This window comes from Temnothorax curvispinosus, unplaced genomic scaffold, assembly GCF_003070985.1.
Source record: "Temnothorax curvispinosus isolate PA1 unplaced genomic scaffold, ASM307098v1 QBEX01006321.1, whole genome shotgun sequence".
NCBI classification, from domain to species: domain Eukaryota; kingdom Metazoa; phylum Arthropoda; class Insecta; order Hymenoptera; family Formicidae; genus Temnothorax; species Temnothorax curvispinosus.
In genome coordinates, this window is record NW_020216101.1 from 695418 (window position 1) to 716896 (window position 21479).

At 36.7% G+C, this 21479-nt stretch overlaps 1 protein-coding gene across 1 annotated transcript in view; it reads left to right on the top strand.

Moving 5' to 3' along the window:
* The first annotated feature begins 6067 nt into the window (after positions 1-6067).
* LOC112455688 (calpain-C) overlaps positions 6068-21479 on the top strand; it is a 30428-nt gene continuing 15016 nt past the window's right edge. Inside the window, exons 1-3 of the mRNA XM_025017781.1 lie at positions 6068-6525; positions 18199-18342; positions 21165-21234. Coding sequence (XP_024873549.1) covers positions 6517-6525; positions 18199-18342; positions 21165-21234 — 223 coding nt within the window. The 5' untranslated portion in view covers positions 6068-6516. The remainder of the gene's footprint in view (positions 6526-18198; positions 18343-21164; positions 21235-21479) is intronic.

Genomic DNA, 21479 nt, shown 5'->3' on the forward strand with positions numbered 1-21479 from the left:
AGTCGAGCAGGAATTTGGGGCCCAGGGCTGCGGTCCTCTTGGAAAAGGTGGGCCCTCCGAGATAGGCGCGGTGCGCTCCAAGATCGTCCATGACGTACACACCCACCCTTTAGCCCGGGATCTGCTTTTAAAGCGAAGGGTCCGAAGCCGCTCATCAGCTGCACCGGATCTATGTCGGCGAGTCAATCCGCGCCGTGGTCTACATCGTGTAACGCAACATTATACGGATCATGTCGCGCGTATCATAAATATTACGCGGGATTACGCGTTATAATAATGCGTGATTTAGTAGAGCACCGGCTGGCGTACAGTGCGTCAGTTATTATTATGATTAGGACAAGAGATCGGAGTAGCTATACGTATTTCGTCATAGAAGTGTAAAGAATGTTAAAAGACGATGTCTTCCGGCTACTGTACTAAAGTTTTTTTGAAAAAAAAGATGATAAATTAAGGCTTCCAGTTGTTATACTGAGAAAAAAATGTTGTAAATTTGACTAAACTCGTTTAGTTGTAGTGATTTGTTTAATGCAAATATTAATATATTTAAATCAAATATACGTGAGTAATATCAAGAAATTCTGAATCTATTTAAATATAATATTTTTTGAATTGACAAATGTTAGCTTGACAGCCCGTGACCGCTGCATTTAGTTGAATCAAATAATATTTCTTTGAATCTACGATTTTTTTTTCTCAGTGTAATAATTCAAAGATGAACATGCGATGATATGTATAGACTGCAATTCTCGGTTATAGTTGTTATAATTATTTTTTTGAAAAATGCAGGAGAATCATAAAAAATAAAAGTTATAAAATTTAAATCTTGGTTTTCTTCAACAGTCTTAAATGTTAAAATCTGGAATGTTAAAAGCTATCGCAGTTCTCGCTTCCCGATTTTCGGTTCTGCTGATTTATTATTGTAATGATGAAAAATAATATACATTAGACTTTTGAAAATATCGGACAACAAAAATGGTTTCAAATATGAATGGGATGCCAGGTGAAGCTGTCGCGTTCGTTTTGCGTTCCGCAAAGTTCCTCGACATGAACAACGCCGCGGAATCACTTGGAATCCGGGCGAATACCTATTGTAATTGAGCATGTAATTAAAAAAGGGCGCGATAATGGTGGCACAGCAAAAGTCGCACAAAGCGATCGAGCACGCTATTAAATCGTGTAATTGAATCGACCGAGAGGGAAACGATTTCCACTCGCTCTACAGTCCTCTCGTACTCGGCGAAAGACATCTTCTCGATCTTCAGCGCGGCTTCAATTTCGACGCGAAAGGTCGCTGTTTAAGCCGTCGATAAATAAAAGGTTATTGCGCCCCATTCAGCACGGGCGGTGAATCCCGCGGGGTCCCACGTAAGTGGGACAGCTTTACGCAAGTTTTTATATCCCGAGCATTGTCACGGGGCCCCCCCATACCATCTTGCGCGGGGCCCTACCTGCCAGCATCGCCATTCCATGGATCTTCCTTTAGGCCGACCATTGATATACGCCGACCGTAAAAGCACGCTGCCGCCCGATAATGCGAGGAGAAAGAGAAAAAGAGAGAGAAAGAGAACATCAGGCGGAGGCAGAAGGGCGAGAAAAGGGCGAGGAGGACGACCGGTGTAGGGTCTCCGTCGACGATGGTTGCGGCGACGACATAAATAAGGGTCGTTGGTACGTGCGCGAATATAACTGTTCCCGAAGTGTGTACATACCGTCATATACCCCGCTTACCGTTGTCTTGTCTTCCTCGTCGCCCGGTGAGAACCGCCGGAGGCATCTTCTTCGGGCACGCCCGAAGAGATAATGAGGACGCGCCCGTGGTGTGCGCGATGCGCGAGAGTGCACGTTAAATGCGTGTGAGTTGCGCTTCCGAAATCGTTTATAGCGGAGTGTGATTTTACGAGCGTAAAAAAGATCGCTTTGTCATTCATCGTAACGTCATAATCTATGCAAATCGTTATCGGGTAAAGGGAGCATTATAAAAATGCATTATAAAAATGCTGTAATGATAGAGCTTTGTAGATCGCACATTTATATTTGCAATAACGTCGGTCAGCTTATATATTATGTTGTTAGACGTTATCAACGGAAAATATATTTGTAAGAATTACGATAGTTTAGGAGAAAATAGGAAATTTATAGTCAAGAATTGAAAGGGGTCTTTGAATACAACAGAGACTTGTTAAAATCTCAACTTTACAGAGAAATAGCAAATTAATATATATAATAAAATTAAATTTGAAAGATATATTGTGTATTACATTGAGTAAAGCATAATCTTACATATTGTATAATTATAATATAAAAGTTATATTATTATATGTAAATAATATACAAACAACGAGGAATCCATCATGGAAACAAGCGCGTTCATAATTAATTTATTACTTTCTTGCGTTCGTTAGAATTTATTGACATACTTCGCGTATCTTGTAGAACGAAATAACACGATAATTTACTGAATCTCCGGTGACAGAAGCATTCAGTAGGCTCGACGAGGAATTAGAAGATTATTAATTGGACGTGATGTGCACTGAATGTGTGTGTGTTACTAATCAGAGAGAGAAAGAGAGAGCCGCTCAGTGGGAGTTGTAACGGGGAGTCCAAATAATCGTGAAGAGTAGCGGGATAACGAATGTCAAGTCGGATTATCGTATTCCGTGGGTTTCCGTCAGTACGATCTGTTATCTCGCCGACGATCTCCAGAATCTTATAAATTTTGTTTCTCCACGAGTTTCTCCCACAAGCGCAAGCTCTCGGCGCGAGTGAGCGCGAAGCCGCGAGCCATCGAGGCCCGCGGGTGGCAATGCCGTCGGACGCCTCTTTCCCTCTCTGTATTCCTCTTGAATAAATTACACGTTAATGAGAGGCAGCGCGTTACCGATCGTAAAGGTCCGGACTGGATGGCGCGTTAGCGCGTTACGAATCTCGCGGGGAATTTCCCTCCTCGATACTCGTGAAATTCCACAGCGCGAGCGCGTTGCCAAAAGCGCCGTTTCTCGAACCGTTAAGTAGTCGAGTTAGCATCCGTCGTTTTAAATTACAATTGGACGGCTCTCGAGCTGGTTATTCATCAGAAGTGCCGCCGCGGTCGTCCATGCGGCGCGATTTTACGAGCCTCCAATGATTAAGTATTTACAGCCAAAAATTTTGAAGCGATCATAAACGAAGGGAAATAAATGGGCTTTCGTAATTATGAGAATTACAGTCATTTTTTTAGAATGTTGTCGTTGTTGGGAATTTTATTATGGATCTGTTGTTTTAAATTGACACGGAGTTGCCATCTTTCAGTCGTGCTTGAAACCTGCACGGTGCTCGTGGTTATCGACGAGAAATAACGTTGAAGACTATATAGTCATGGATATTAGACTTCTCACAATTTAACTGCTAGTTTTTGGACTAGTAGACCCAAAAACTGAAGAGTACTAAAATAATCAATTATTGATGATTAAATTATTATTATTAAAATAAGCTGAACGAATTAGCGCAATATGCCCCTTGCACAATAGGCGATAGCGGTAGCGATAGCGACATCGACAAAGTTGCCGACAAAGGTATATAGCTCTTGTCGGCAACTTTATCGCTGTCGCTATCGCTATCGCTATCGCCTATTGTGCAAGGGGCTTTAGAATAATATCAGATATATATGTGAAATACAGATTTAAAACATGTAATATTAAAGTTAAAATAATTATGATAATTGTATATAAAAATAAGGAATGCGGAAAGCATTAATTTTTTTCTGAATATGAAAGAAATGAATTTAGAAGATATACTATTAAAGATATTGGACGATATACTTTTTGGGTATAAAATAATTCCAGATATATAAATTTATTGTATTATTTATTAAACATAAGAGCATCAACAGTATTATTTAATATTGCTTTGTCAGTACGTGACATCCTAGAGTAAAAGCACACGGAGAAAATTTTATGTTAAATTTTACTATGCTGCCGCACCAACTGCGGACCATCAAGACGCCCCAAGTTTAAATGCTATAGTCTTGTGTAAAATTACTATGTCCATAGCATTTAATGTTACAATCATAGCATTCAATGCTATAATAATACTATGATCGTATCACTAAATACTATGGACATAGTAATTTTACACAAGACTATAGCATTTAAACTTGGGCGTCTTGATGGTCCGCAGTTGGTGCGGCAGCATAGTAAAATTTAACATAAAATTTTCTCCGTGCAGAGAGAAGTCTGAGAGAGGCCATCCCGGTTGAAACGGTCTTTAGTTCAGGCACACCCGTTAGATGTCGACAAAATATATACCTTCCTTGTTAAAGCTAATCCCAGTTGATAATTCTTACTTAGCATTTTCCAACTTATCACATTCTGAAAATACAGTTCTTAGTGTTCTGAATTTATTATATGTATGTTTATAGATACGAAATACGGCAAGTAATTTAAAAATTTATTGTGTTTTTATCTAGTATGCATTTTTAACAATTACATCTTTGTTATTACAATAATGCAATCTAAGACAAGAAATTTGTAAAAGAAATGAGTCTTATGCATAGTTGATTGTTGAATTATACACACATGCACGGTACACTGAATTATAATGACAATTAAAAACTTTCTTTCAATTAGAGAAGCTATTCCGAAAATATTATTAAGATTGAAAATACAGAAGAAAATAAATGTTATAGAAAAGAAAAGACAGATTATTTGCATTATAATGAATAAAGAGAAGAAGAATATTGAACAAAGACAGAGCTATATAAAGTTACTCGTATATGAAGAGATAAATAAGTACGGATAGAAGAAGAGATAAATATTGCTAGGTTTCTAACTTTAATGTCGTGTATTGTAAAATGATGAAAAGATATGAAGACGGAGTGCGGATTCCATAAAGAGAATTTTAAATCAGTTACTACGCTCGATGAAGAGAACAGTTTCTGGCATGGCGCCGGAGTGAACCTTTCGAGTAAAGTCAACGTGCACAAGCTTTCACCAGAACGGGCTATACCTCCAAGCTATGATCGGGTCTCTCCGTCGCTCTTCTCGAGATCGGTTCTCGTGTTCTCCAACCGTTCTCCTCCCGCTCCTCTCTCGCACACTTTCCACTTCGCGACCGAAACGAAACCGACCCGCTTCCACGGCATCGATATAGATGGAAATCACGTTGTCATAGCGAATTATTTGGTATCGTCATTGATCGCCTGCGTCATTGTTTCCTGGATCACGTAGAACTTCTTCGCGAATCCTGTCATTTGGCACCCATGATTGCGATCCGCACTATCATCTCCGCCTTGACCTCCTCCTATGCACACCCGTTTATAAGGCGTTTGAAATTACACGTTCGTGAAACGTGAGATAAGACGTTGAAGAAAGCAGAATCTGTTTTTAGCAGACATATCTGTTTTCAGTTGTTGTAAAAATCTAGGAATAATTTTGATATTTAACTTTTTGCAGCATGTAAATTACAAAAATAAAAGAGAGAAAAAAATTTACAAATTTTTCAAAGATTAAAACACATATTTGTATGTGTAACAGATATAAAATATAAAATTTTTTTATTATTGGATTATGTCAAATTGAATTAAATTTTTAATTGAAAATATGTTACGAACAATATTTTTAGATTTTTATTAATTATATTTCTTATTATTCTCACTAATTTTCACAAAGCCTTGAAGTACACGTATATATAAATATAAACGTACTTTGTTATAAACATTTGTGTATAATATTTAATTACTTATCAATTCTCCTAGTTTTCACACAGATATTTATCCCGATACGATTTATGGATCTCTCAGGAAGAAAAACACGCAACTCTTTTATACGAGGTTGCGCAATGTATTGCTGCATCAAAATCTCCATCAGCTGATTGCATAGACAAAATAATTATCCGCTCTATAAATGTATCATGCTTTAGTTATTTAAACGATAACTCAGCCTCTTTCCTCGCCACGAGGAAAGAGACGGCGACGCGGTTGTTCGTGAGTCTAGAAGAGGGAGAGAAAAAGAGAGAGGATCGCCGGCGGTAGCTCGACGGTCAGAGAAGGAGGAGGAAGGCTGGCCAGGATGGTGGTGATCGGCTTCGGATCCACGAGTGGCAGTCCATGGCGCGGGTAGCCGGCGCAGAGTCAGTCACCAATTCAGCCAGTCGGTTGTAGTCAGTCGGTACCAGAAGAGCAGCTCCGTTCGCGGGGCCGCGCTCTCTCGCGCCTCGGTATACGCTCTCCGTAACAGATCTGATTGTTTTCTACATTTGTCTGCCGGGAAATCTCGACGGCGCGGCACCTTCCGCTCACGTTCCGCGACGAGATTTACGCGATCGTCCGTGCGACTCAGGGGAACCTCGGAGTGGCTGGTAGCGCGCGAACTTAACAGTAAGTGCGCGGAGTGTCTTGATATTGAGTGCCGGATGAAAACACTCTCCTCTGATATATAAGTGATAAAGTGCTGGCTAGGCAGTAAGGGTTCAAGAGAAGGTACTCGAGCCTTGTTGGCGCGAAACGATATTCTAGAAGAAGCTGCAGAAACCTGACTACGGATGGTTAACGTGAGTATCGTGTTAAGTCGAAAGAAACGTGCGAGAATGCAAGAGTCTTATTCATGTCCATCTAAGCTTCTAATTTTCCCATCATCTAATCTTAAATTAATTCTTATTAATTTAAAGTAGACTTTTAAGCAGATAAGTGCGTACAAACTTTAAGAAGTATAAACTTTTGTTATTTTTTAAATTTTGTTTTGCTAGTGCATTGTTAATATTACTATAAAAATAACAAATAATACTGTACAATTATAAAAAATAAAAGTGTACATAATTGTACTAATGTGTTTCAATTATAAAACAATTATACATTTTATATAATCTTCAATATTTTATTTAAAATAATTATTAATTAATTGTATGGAACAATTTGGTACATTTTGCTTCAATTATTTTTTATAAATCAATTAAGATATGAATTGATATTATATTCGAATTGATACAATATCACATGCAATGATACAATTTAGAATTTTTAAATTGTAAAATATTAATGGCTCATTGTCAGAAATGTTGTCTTTTATGTCATGTACAAATTTGGAGATTTATCTAGGTTGTATTTCGAAAATGCTGGCCCAAATTGCTTTTCGCCTGTGTATAAAGATAGTTTCAAGGCTTTTCTTACGAAAGTTTCCTTTATCTGCCCACATCTCTCCCGTTTCTACCGATAGTTTACTACGGAATTTCTAGCAAGGTGCGGCGCGCTATGTGACGAGAATGATTTCTTTGCGAGAAAGTCATCCCGCTCTGTTTGCACCGAATCCAACTAGTGAAATGGAAATTATTGGACCCACGTGGCACGCAAACACGAATGGTAATTCAAGTGCGAAGACAAATATTAATATAGAGAAGCATTAGTAGGTTTCACTTTACTGTTGAAATCTTGGTGTCAAATTACACAAAATGTGCCTTTTAATTAATTTTAATTTTATTACTATCTACGTATTTAATACTTTATATATAAAATATACGTAATATATACATGAGAAAATACTTCATATAAAATTATTAATCGAAACCAAATTATTCACCTGAATTGTGACTCCAAAATTAGATTGTATCGTATTTTCTTTATGAAGATAGATTGATGTCATAAATCATTTTTCACGGCAAATTACCTGTGATATTAATGAATGAAAGATTAAAATATATGATTTTTTTTGTATATTTAAACTACAAGAGTAACTATAGGAGTAATAGAAAATTTTCTATTGAAATGCTTTCATGAGCTCGTTATGGTTCGTAGCGACGTGCATTTTTTTAACACATTAAACACGCACACTCTGTTTATTCCATTTATTATAATTTCTATGAAATATGTAACACACATATGTATTTGAAAGACACACGATTTTTGCTTTTATAATCCAGTAGTTCTCAACTTTATTTGGTATGTTATTCATAAAAAGTCTATTCCAGTGACAGTTTCTAAAACTAATAAATTTTTAATAATATTTTAAATTGTGTATTAAAACAACTTTAGCTTTAAAAAGCTTTAAAATTTTATCTATACTTTTTTTACGTTATATAGATTGCTAATAATATTTATTGTCTAATATGTTTTTGTATATTGAAATCCACGAAAAATGTGTTTTTTTTAATTTATTTAATAAGTAACTATTAGAAAAGCAAACTATCGCGTGAACGATACTTCCGAGCTCTTTCCTGTCCAAGTAATTGCACATGAGTCAACTCGGTAATTTTGTTAGCACTTAACATAGATTACTATAATGTTACCAGTGAACGTAGGACATCACTATTGTGAAAGAATCTATACGGCTCTGAAGAATTTTTACTTTCGAATGCGTCACCCATAAACCGCAAATCCCTACCTACATCTTTAAACTCCGTTTTGAGGTCCATTAGCTTAGGTCAGTCATCCCTTATAAGCGAACATCCGTGTAGTGTAATCTGTGGGTCGTAATCACGGACCTCTAATATATTACAGAAGTCTGTGGTAATATTTCTAACGTCCAAAAATGTCATCGTATAGAAAAGAGAAGCCATTTAAAACATCTGTTTCTTTTATAACGTGCAACGGAGAGATTATTTTTGTTGTTACTTCTGAATCTTTATCGAGTATTGAATCTTAATAAAAGAAACAACATAAGAGAGAAAACACGTAATAACTATGTTCTTAAAATAATGTTTACGTTTTCTCACTCGTAATGTTTTCGCGTTTCACTCGATGAATTTCCCTCATGTAATTATGGCATCTGACTGAATCAATTACACACTACCCCAGCAATCAGCACATTGACGTCACGAATTTGCACTAACCGCTCGTTGCACTTTCGCGGCAGCAAAATTCGCGCCAAAAGATAATACAACTGCTAAACGAAGAAACGAAGAGAGAGAGAGAGAAAGAGAAAGAAAGGAGAGGGGGCAACCTGTTCACCTGTTCCTTTGCGTTCTCGACATGGTCGAGGAACCTCGAAGTCGACCGGCGCGGCGCCGCAGCGCGTTTCTACCTCTCCGCCGCTGCGAGATTCTCTGCCTCCTGCGAAACCGGGTCTTCTTCTCTCCGCGACCTCGAAACACACAAATTACGAACGGCGCAGACGTTGCACATACGGGAGTATCGATGGGAGAGACCGATGTCCAACACTATAACGTATACTAACACGTATACATGTGCGCACGTGTCACGTACTTGTGCACAAAGTAGTTTAGCCGACGAAACTACGAAGTTGAAGAGAAGTTATATTTGAAATACCTTCGGATAAAGCTGCATTCTCAAAATGCGGTCCTTCCTCGTTCTCTGTGAGCTAAACTAAGGTACAAGATACGAGAGAACGTCCTGCGTCGCCTCCAGATTTATTAATCCGCTGTACATTAGCCGTGTATTGCAAAATGGAATGCATGCGGCCCCTTGCACATGTCGAGTTACGGGACTCGAGTTTTACATTCTCGCGTAGGCGTTGCAATTCTCTTGGTCGGTCGTGTCGTCATAGTATTTACAGTATAATAATTATCTTTCTTTATATTGTGAAAATTTATCGTACATTTCTGTAGACGACTGGATTCGTAAGATTCGTACCATTTCTTATCATTTACAATAAACGTGGATAGTGATATTTCAAACAACGTAGGAATAATGCATTGGATCTTCAGATCCTGGGTTTATAGTTATGTGAACTTATCTCAGGCGGTGAAAATAATTCGATGTGAGTATTGCTTGATGCGAGGAACAAGACAAGAAGGAATTGCAATTCGAAGCGAAGAATAAAGCAGAAAGGAATACGATGAACTCGAAGCGAACTCAAGGACATCGAAGGATTCCGATTCGTTCCCTAGCTCTCGCCCCATCGATTCGATAAGAATAAAAAATATCAAAAAACCAATAGCTAGTTTTTGAAATAACAGTTCGTCACATTAAATATTTTTACTATTAATTATTTGCGTCAGAATTAGTATAGCGTATACTTTTTACTTGAGGAAACAGTAAGAGCAGTTATATTTAATTTTCTGATGTAAATGTCCGTTTAATAAAACAGAATCCTCTCTTTTTCTAACAAGAGATAATCTGGCGTATGTAATTAATCATGATGAGTAAATTTGCACAATGACAACTTATTGAGTCATCTTATCACATATGATACACGAGGAATTAACATGAGATTTATACGAGAGATATTACAGATAAGACTTAGAGAAACGATAGGATCTTAAATGTATAACTGAAACACGACGAATCAATTTAGATATATCGATAGATCCGTTAACTTGCGGAAATTATTAGTCATCGATCTCGAGCCGTCTGAGGAAAGTGTTTCTTGGAACATGAGGAACATCGTTCAGGGTCGAAGGAGTCAATTGTAGACTCGAGCGTATAAGGCTCTACGATTCAGGAACCGCGGTGAAGAGTTCGAGCGTGATCGTGAGGAGAGCGGCAACCCCACTATAAGAACATCAGAAAAACGACTAAGTGATCCCTTGCCGAGGAAACTCGACTTGTTGGGCGAGTCCCCGTAAATCAGTATCCGTTCGGGATGAAATTAGTGTCAGCTAAAGGATATTATGATGCCGGGATAAGTTTGGATCCGTTTGCGAGCGCTGGCGAAATGGAATTAAGCAGCATGCATTTCGAAGAAAACAACGATTTATGACTTCTCGCGAGTATCGCGTTTGCATTACCAATGTAATTCATTTCTCATAAATAACTGCTTTATCGTTGGCATTTGATTCATCCAACCATTTCAAATGGAAGTTGGAAGTGCCCTGAAAAAAAGAAAAAGAAAGGTAACTAGTTTAGCTTTAAGATTGATTTGCGGAAGTGTTAAGTGAAATCACGAAGCTAATGCAAGAGTATCATTATAATTTATATTTCATAATTTTTTATGAGTGTCGACGAAATTTTTATCAAAAGAGATATTCTAATTATTACTTCCGGGTAAATCAAATAAAGCTGGAAAGTCTCTTAATATTTGAATCCAATTTTGCAATATGGAAATAAATCTTTAATAAAATTTCTTATTAAGAATATAATTACTTATATTTCATAGATTTTTTATTTAGTCATGAAATTGAATTATATTAATGCATCTTTATTTAGAATATTTATTCGAAATTATACAAGTCGTAATTTTATAAACATTTCTCATACATTTGTCTCTCAAATTAAAATCGTATTTAAAAATTTAAAATATGAACAAGATTAGTTAATAGTGTTTATTGCGAAATATTGAATATAATATAATAACATTGAATAATAATTTGCATGCGATATTCGGTCTATGCTTTCTGAAGCTAAGAAAATCTTGAACTCATCGAAGGCTATGATGATACATGGAGGTTATCATAAGCGAGATAAGTTGAGGAAAGCCTCGTCACTGGTACACCAGACTTGGCATGGAAGTGCATATACGAAGATCCGCAGACCGTGGCAAGGTAGTAGACGCGCGTGGAAAATCAAGAGTCGCGCGTTCCTCGATTGACCAGGCGATAACGTTAAGGCGCTTGCACAAATTTCCGGCATTTGTCAAGGGAGTGGGAGCACGAGCGGCTGCTTACGGGTTGTCTGATTATCGTGCGAAGGGATCGCAAATGAAAGACCCCGTGCAAAGAGTTACGGGATGAACTACTTCGAGCAGGAGGGCTTGAACGCTCGTTGTTAACACTAGAGCACACTACAAAGAATGTACAGAACAAAAATTAGTTTGCAAAACCCTTAATCTTAAATCATTTATAATTAACAAAATTATAGCTACTTTAATGTCTTTATGATCAAATTATTTCCCGTTAGCCAAAGAAATCATTCATGAAAGTATGGATGAAAGTCTAAGCAGATTTAAAACCCTCTGTGCATTATGTGCTTTGCTGTCACGTTACGTTGATTGAGAGTGCTTACGAGTAAATTCACTTTCGATGTCAACGTGTAATTCTGCCGTTAGAAACACGCTGATGGGTTAAACGAAGTGTTATATAAACATTGATGCGAGTTATAATCAAATAAAGTGCTACAATGATAATACGATAAATCTATAATAATTTAATATACTTTCTCTTTAGATCAGTTTTTTAAATTATTATAAATTAGATATATATGTCTGCATACGTATTATTGGAAATAAAAGAAGATTATTTACTAGGTCTGCAGGTTTTATAAGTTTCAATATTTTTTAATATCAATTTTATATAATAATAATAAAAGTCTATTTCAAATTGAAAGGTAAATGTGATAAAAATCCTCATGTTAATATAGGAAAGATATTTTAAAAATTCCCTTCTTAATAAGTCATTTGCTATCACATTATTCAGAAACTTTCTTTTGCTAGAAGTTTATCAGCGAAATTTCTAATTTAAATGACTAATTTCCGTCTTGCAGGTTCTACAAGGTCTACAAAGTTCTCTCGCTTTTTAAAAAGATTAATAACGCTCTCGCGTTCGCCCGATTTTCTGTATTACGCATTTGAATACGTTAGGTGGCAACTTTCTAAGTTTCTAGTTTCGCACCGCGAGTGAAAATGCTGAATCCGGCGTCGCGGAAGTGTCATACCTCGGGTTTCCGGTAGGGAAATCGCGCGCGTGAATTGTCGATTATGCAAAACCATTCGCGAGATCGTCGTATCGGAAGGAAAATCGATCGAAACGATTATCCAAGGTGACGCTAAAGCGAGACGTTATTACGCTTGACTTTCAAGTTGAGACGTTAAAAAATGCAATCCGTGCGCCGGAACACCGTTTCGAATTGCAGTGAACAGTTTTCATAAAAGCGAGAAGTGTTTGGATCGAGAAGAGAAAGTGCTTTTGCCGAGAGACAGTGCAATCAGCAGGATCCGACAAATTATGCGTAATCGAAATCACCGTCATTTTCCTGTTTCGCTTTGTGCTGTTGGTACGGAACCATCTCGAGTGCTCGGTTTTATTTGCGGTCGTAAAAACGCACCTTGAAATACCACTGCACAAGCAACAATAAAGGTTCAACGAAAGATACTCAGAGAAACTCGGGATAATTTATCATACTCAAGTATAAAGTTATTTATTTTATATTTTATTTAAACTTTTTTCTCCTTTTCTATCTATCTCTATGTGCGTGTATTATATAGACAATTTTTAAAAATAAGTTTTAAAGCAGATAATATGATAAAAATTTAAAACACAAACATATATCAGTCTAAATGAGTCTGATATTTATTCAATATCTGTATCTACTTTCGAATATTTACTAAGAATAAAAAAGAGCTATTCTCATACCTCTCAAAAAAGATAAAATTGTATTAATGATAAATCGAGAGTCAAATTGTTCGATGATCTCTAACGGTGGATTATTATTGCGTCATGATTGTGCCACGCAATAGTAATCAAGAACTTCTTTGATGTTTTGATGAGCTAGGCAACGGAATCTACGAAGGCGGCATAATCGTGAAGGGAAAAAAATAGAGCGAGTTATAGTAGAGAGGAGGAAATTAGGGTCACAGTTCATGAGGTTACGGAGAATGCTCGCTGTTGAGTACCGTTAATATAGACGTGCATCTCGGCCTACTATTATCAAGGGAATAACGTTGATAAAGCTAATAAATATTTTTACTGGCAAGGATGAAGTCATTCTTACGCCCGAGATAAGATTCTCCGTAAAATGCTTTCACTGACAATGAATCAGATAATTTAAAAATAACTCTTGATATAAAGATACTTTTCTAAAAGTGTGTTTTGGCTATTTCTCATGGTATTTAGTGCTGAATATTCTTTATTAATTCTAAGTTTTGTTTTCATAATGTGACATAAGAATTGGACAAAGATTAATTAAAAGTTTTTAACATCAAACAAATGCAAACGTTAAGAGTGCAAAGAATTCAATGTTTACTATATTATTGTTCTAAAATTTCTCTTTTCATAAAATAAATATCAAGAAAAGAAATTTTTGAAATTCTTCTTATATAAAATAACTAATGTTCCTAATACGCTACAATTTATTTCTGTGAACTCAAGCGTCTTGTAAATTGCATTTTGCAAAAAATTCGCATTTGCGCGCTCGATCAGCATAGTCGTTGGCGATCAAACGTGTACGCCGATCAAATCGGTCGGCCTTGCTCGTTTTGTAGCAAAGTGAACATAATAGTATGCTTTTGGAACACGTGACCGACGTAAAATCCTTCCGTCCGAGAGACTCGTGCATCTAAAACATTCTTACGAAGAGTGATGTGTCAAGAATTGCGACAGGAAGAACTCAAAAGCTCTCATATTTCCGCACGATCATTCGCCACTTCGCACAGTCACGACGAAGGAGCACGCTTTTTCGCCCTGCGAGCACTCCGCTCGGATGCGCCTGAGTCTCAAGGCCATGTATGCAATGCAAGCCTGGTGTAAAAATTCCCTGACCAGTGTAGAAAGTATACGATTAGTCATCAACGATCGCGCTCGCTTGCGCGTAGATATATCTATTTGTTTTTACGGTAAATTATTTTTATTCGTTGTGTGAATGTATATGTTTTTATATACATTCATATGAGGTACAGACATATAAATATTTAAGAAGCCCTCTTTTTTAAGTAACAATTAGTAAATATATAATATGTATGACTGAATGAGTCGTTTTGAAAGATTATGTTCGTTAAATTAAAATTGATTTGGTCACGATTGAACCATCTGGTAAAAGAATTCTAAGACGTTTTTGATAGTCGAAGAATTGAACAACTAATGGCCGATAGTGTGGAAATGAATGAAAAGACGAATGTCGAGACGTCTAGTCTTATTTCTCGAATGGCATTTCTAGAAGACGTATCCGAAGCCGATGCGTTTTACGCGGTGGATTCCTGAGCAACTACCTTCTGCTAAAGCGAATACTTGAACGATCTACTATACACGTTAGGTATATAATAGCTACCATATACTCTCGTACCGGTCGAACTAGTTTCATGCTTGGTTCTCTCTCGCGGCCTTGAGGCGCGCACGGACCACTACGCGGTGTGTCGGTGGTCGTCGAGAAAGCCTTTATGGCTTACCTCACCCGACGTGGACTGCGGATCCACGATAGTACTCCTTGGCCTTCCGCAATTTCAGTCATTATAACCGTACCTCTCGTGCTGCTCTTGGGCAGATAAAATGGCTTCGAGCTCGGAAACGTAGATTAAGGGCCATTTTCGAGATTTACGAAACAGCAACGCGCAAAGCCAGACTTCGTCGGTGAGCACTTCCTTATTCGAGATTCGTGCAAAAATGTTTACTTTATGGTAACTTCATTTGTTTCTTATTTTAACAGGAAAAATACTGATTTTGACAATCACCAAGAGACAGATTAACCCTTTCTAATATTATAATCTATTACCGGTTTTATACAGTGCAGTGTTGTTCGGTTATTAAATAAAACGGTATTAATCCAATTGCGAGAAGTGAATGTAAAATATTGTGAAAACGTTTAAGCGCGAGGCACGCTCATTGACTTCCGCAAATAATTAATTTATCGCAGTGCAGGTGCAGCGAAAAACATCAAACTGTCCCGTGATCGATCTGTTACGAAAGAGGTAGCTCAGACGTACGGCTCGCTTTGTCAAGCGACGACAATGCAAAATGGCACGCCTCTACCTGGTATGCCAAGGCAATTCCAATGCGACAAAACAGCTGCTTGCAAACGATATTGCAAAAGGGAGGAGGAACACCGAGAAAGAAATAATACGGAAAGAAACGCGGCGACTTCGTGCTGAATGAGCGCGACAGAAGGACCTTTGGCCCCCGGTCTAATTATCCGCTGCTGTTTTATTACGATCTTAATTGGTGCACCACGTTGGTGGAATTAGCTGGCGTCGGGAACAATGCTCGAAACCGGAACGCGGCGCGGCGCCCCGACGAGTAATTGAGTATTTCGCAATCGTGACGCTTTCACGACCACGCGCGCGCACACCTTCTCCCGCATTATCGCCTACGCGGTGAAAATATGTTATCAACGACCGTTGCAAAATATAATGACGGTGTTACGGCTCACTGAGGCGTGGAGGACATCTCCCTCGTCGTAGAAACGATTCAATGGCCAATCATTGTGATGGCGACATTTATCCCGCAACGAGAAGAGGCGAGGACAGAATGAGCGTGGACGTTTGTTTTCAACCGTTTGATATTTCGAATATACAAAGTGATAATATCGTGTCGATGCTTCGCTAACGAAATTATTTTAATTAATGTGCATTCGATTTTTACAGAAGCAGGCAATTGAGTAAAGAATTTGCAAAAAGAGAATTTTGTAAACTAAGGTCCAGAAAAGAATATAAACAATGAAATTAATTTAACAAATTTTGAATGAAACTTGTTTAAATAGAATTTTAAGTTAAATTAAATCAGTTGCGATGTATATAATTTAGTAATTAATAAAATAATATGTTTTTGAGATTTTTATTTCTTAAAGATTGAACGTAATGTTCTATATTTTGTTAACAATAGAATATAAAAAATATTTTGCGAATGTTATATTAAAATATTTCTTACATAATAACATTTTGAAATGAGTGGCTGTATATCATTCCACGGTGACTTAGAAGTGAAGAAACAAATATTCCATTTGTAAAACGTTTCCTTTCTTATTTCCTCATACCTATGTTGATTTATCACATAAGCACGAGGTATTAGTAGAATAAGTATCGAACGTGTTAACAATCGCGGGAGCATTAATATTAATAGATTCCCAGGTTACGTGTAGCGCGCGTGTTTTTCCAGGCGAATGTGTATTCCGCGCGAATATCCGGTGTGCCGCCGACAGGATATTTCTTAATTTCGCGTTGGCGTTAACGCCGTATCACTTAAAGCCATTAGATGAGCGAACATCGTCGCTAAAGCTTGGTGTGAATCGTCGATACGAGCTGCCGGTTAGACCGGCAGCTGAAAAAAACTGTGCATAAAGTCACGTGTTACGGACGCGCGGCAGGCGAGGCTAATCGCTGTAATACATTCCGAAAGCCTTCACTCGTGAAGAGGTGTCAATGACTTTTATTTCCTGCCAAATACCGCGTAGAGAAAAGGAATCGTTCGGCAACCACGGTTGGTGAAAACTCGACAAGGAGAGAGTGTCGACCTGGATATAATGTGTTCGATGAGCTTGAAACCTTTATCGACGCGCGCATCGAGGTCACAAATGCGCCGTTGATTAACGAATGCACGAATAAGTACCTGCGAAAGTGATTTGTTGCCCTTGCTTGGCTGACAAGATATTATTATGAGAATTTTTAGAAGCAATGACGCATCTACCTTGCGAGAGGCAAAATTTTGCGAGTCGCGGTCGTTGAGAGCGCTATCGAAGGATCTATGGAGGTCAACGAGGTACGCTTGTGGCGTGGGAAAGGATATGCAAAAGAATTTTAAACGATATCCTCCGAAAAATGTCAAACCAGCACGCGCCGCGGCGATATATTTTCTAAAAGCGCTACGATTAATATTCTTTGAGATTCTGCGTGTTTAAGATTCTTTGAGAGGATCATTGGGACGTGAGAGAGTTTCTAACATTTTTTAAAAATATTTTAGAATGAAGATTTGCAAGATATCGTGAATTCTTGATACCGTGGATCACGTTCGTTTATTCTCCTGCGAGCGAGCCTGCGAGTTTCTTTTCAAATGGTACCGGTATTATTTTGCGTGAGAATGTTTAGGAAGTTGATAATATTCTCGCGCAATTTAAACGTCGACATTTGCTAATGCGTATTATTAATCGTCGTAAGAACCGCACTGTAGTATTTCAGTGTTTTTGAGCTTCTCTTGCTTCGTGTGTGCCTTAATTACGAGATGAGATGGAGAGAAGAATGAGGATACGATATATGCGGTTAGAGGTACTGTTAAATTCTCACCCTCTATTAGTAACGAGCCATTAATATTAGATCGCGTAATCTTTTAATTTAACTGAAGTAGGAAGTTCTCTGTCGAGAGGATATCAAGTTTTTGTCTTTGTACGCACTTACAAACAGCTAAAATTACTTTCATGAAAATTCCAGTTTTAATTAGGGAATAGCTATCATCATGTGCATGTGTATGTATGTGACTTGTTTCGATCAATATAATTAAGGCTAAATTAAAATACATTACAATTATAATCTTGATTTTATATAAGATCTAAATATTAAATTACATTACTTCTACATTATATTAATTAAATGGTGATTTTAACATCAGTATAATATATAATAAGTATTTAATCGTTTAAATTAATAATGATGTTAGCTCCTAATTCATTAAAATTGTTATCTTTCTCATGTTATTTTTCAGGACGTAATGAGCGAGTACGAACGAATCAAGCGTTCGTGCTTGAAACGAGGTGAGTGCTGGGAGGATCCAGAATTTCCAGCGACACAAGCATCAGTCTTTTATCACCAGACACCGCCATTCCAGTTTCAATGGAAAAGGCCGAAGGTAAGATTGTGTTTCTTTCATCTGTTTAATAATTTTGAAATAACGTGTTACTGTTACACGGATTATTTTACCGTTTATATGACATACAAAACATGTAAGCCTTGGAATTTATATTAGCGGTGATCTACTTACTTATCATTTGGTCTAATCAGCTTATACATATTTAGGTTTTAGATTTATGACTTTGCTTTTGGCACAATTTCATGACTAAAGATGTTTCTATATTACTGATTTTATGATTACTTATAGATTTACACTTGAAAAGCACCAAAAACAATGGATAAAACAGAGTGATTATGTTTAATAAATATGCTACACAGTTGGATCGAGTAAAAATGATTATTATATATTTTTTCTTTTTAATTAACATAACGCTATTTTTATTGATCTTAACAATTTCTCCAATTAGTTATAATTTATTTAACTTCTTTAATTTCTTTAATTTTTTTAATTAGTTAACTCTTAACGGTTCTTTAATTAATTAAATATATAAAATTATATAATTACTTATATGCGTACAGCTTAATATAAATTTTATTCATAATCCAGATAAATTAACTTTGACATCTTTATACGTCCAAAGTTTCTTTCTATCATATATTAAAAAGTTTTATCAATCAAAAACATGTCAAGAATGACACATAGTTTTTTCTTGTAATCAGGGCATGAACATTAAAAGATTCATTCCTCTGCAGTCTTAGTTGATGCAACAAAATCGTTCCTTCGGGAGCAATTTGGAATTAAACTAGCTTCTTCGGCTCGCTCCAGTTCCTAAAGAACGGAAAGACGTGCAACGTGGAACTTAGGAACCGTAACGAAAACAGTTCGCAACCTTGACACGTAGCTCTGTCGCCTGCTTATAATCGTGGAACAGCGTGTCTTTTAGTCAGAGCAAAACTAACGGAATCATTCATTCCATCACAAGATCTTGATATTTTCACAATTATCTTACTAACATATTACTGCACTTCTTTTTAGAAACAATTATATTTTATAAATATATTTAAGATAGCTGAAACGTATGACTGTTCTTTAGATCAGCTCTTTTATTCGTATGTATAAATTTGTTAATATATTAAAATTCCGGTTTTAAACTCATCGAATCTTATTCTTCTTGAGTAGAATGAGATCTTTCGAGGTCCACGAAACAGTCGTGATCAGATGGCGGGATCAACGATCCTGCTGCGTTAGTTATGCAACCTGTACGATGAAACGAGAAAACGAGCGGGCGGCAAGTGAAGCCGTCGACGCGTAACCGGGGTCTTTTCTGCTTACCGAACAAGACATTGCGTGGCCGTGCACGCCGTGTCGCGCGTCGGATATAATGATCCGCAATAAAAGTCACTGACAGCTATACATTCCTATGACAAGGTCAACAATTGCGTGAAGAACGCGCATGCATGGTGTGTGCGTCGCGCTTTTAACACAGTCACTGTAAGATCGTCCTCGCGAATTGCGATTCCCGTCACGATCGTGCCACCGGCCGGAAATACGCGCCGAAAGAGGATGGTATTACGCCAGCACGGGATGCAACAGTTGGAGAACAGTTATTTAATACGGCCCCGATTATTGCGATACGGTGCTTCGCGTTAGTATCTAGCATTTCTCCATTTGGCACAAGGTAACATAATCGAGGCGCGTACGTGATTATTTTAATAGATAATTATTTCTTTGGGCTGTATAATTGTGGTATACATTTCAGTAAAAATTAATCAAATGTAAATGCTTTATAAATTTTTTTTTTACAAAACGTATAAAAATTACATTTGCAAATTATAGCGTAAATTATAGCGTCCTGTAATGTTTCATTAGTTGTGATAAGCTTATAAGGATTGGGTATCTAAGAGCCAATTTGCAAATGAGATTTGGTTTTACTTTGCTTTTAGTTTAATAAGATAGTCTATGCTATATTTATACTTTACATACATGTTTGTTGTCTGATATAAACATAGAATGTTAAATTTTATAATGTGCTCATTTATTATATAATATTTTTTCATTTTATTTAAAACTTTATATACATATTTAATTATTATTTAATTACTATTATAATTAGTAATTACAGTTTCCTGAATTTTTACTAAATGTATAAAATTGTCTTAAATAAATGCAATTCTATTTTAACAAGAATCAGTAAACACGAATAACGATAAAAGATTGCGCAATTATTACAGAACAATTGTGTCAAATGTGAGATGAACGCGACAATAAAAGTATTAAATTTGGTACTCAGAGTTAGTTAATTAACCATTTTTTTTTTAATTAATTAAAATTTAATAAATTATAAGCAAACTGCCTCGCTTGGTTCGAAGAAATCTTGCTAGGAATATTTATCTTGAATTAATAGCTCAAGTCGTGAATCATGAACACATTGATAGAGAAATATGCAATGAGAATCACTATTCTTCGTAACTCGCATAATATGTAGAACCTGCGCTTCATTCACATTGCGCTGATTTATTATGCCGGATAAGTGGAAATGCGCAACGGAATTTTTATGCAATGACAAATAATGTGTTAGGTACGTTCCAATAAGTTTAGTAATACATAATGTAACATAACTTTATATAATTAACATTAAAATTTCGTCAAACTTAAATTTATTTTTAAATTATAATAATTTTGTACGTGTAACTGCGTGCATGTTTGCACTCAACCTTTGTTGTTATATTTATTATTTCCATTACATTTTATTTTTACTGATGTTTTGTATTTCTAATTTCTTTTTTTGTATTACCTAATATGTATAACCATTTAAAATTTGAATAATTATTAACGTCAACTGACCAGAAGAAGAGTAAAGAGAATTTCTTTTGTTACAGGAATTGTGCAATCGACCTATTTTCGTCAGCGATGCGCCGGCTCAGTTCGACGTTATTCCTGGGAAGATGGGTGAGTATTGAGTGTTATTTATAATAGTTAATTGTATTCTAGCTGACAGGAGAAAAAGAAAACGCAGAAGAGTAGAATGTGGAAGAATATATATTTTAAAAACGTCACCGAAGTAAAACGTGCATAAATAAACTACGAAAGAAAGGCATCCGCATACGATAGAACATGGTCGTTCCGCTTTTGCCTTTCCTGCTTATTCCGACAGTACGGAATTCCCTCGATAGACATAATGATATGTTGTGTTC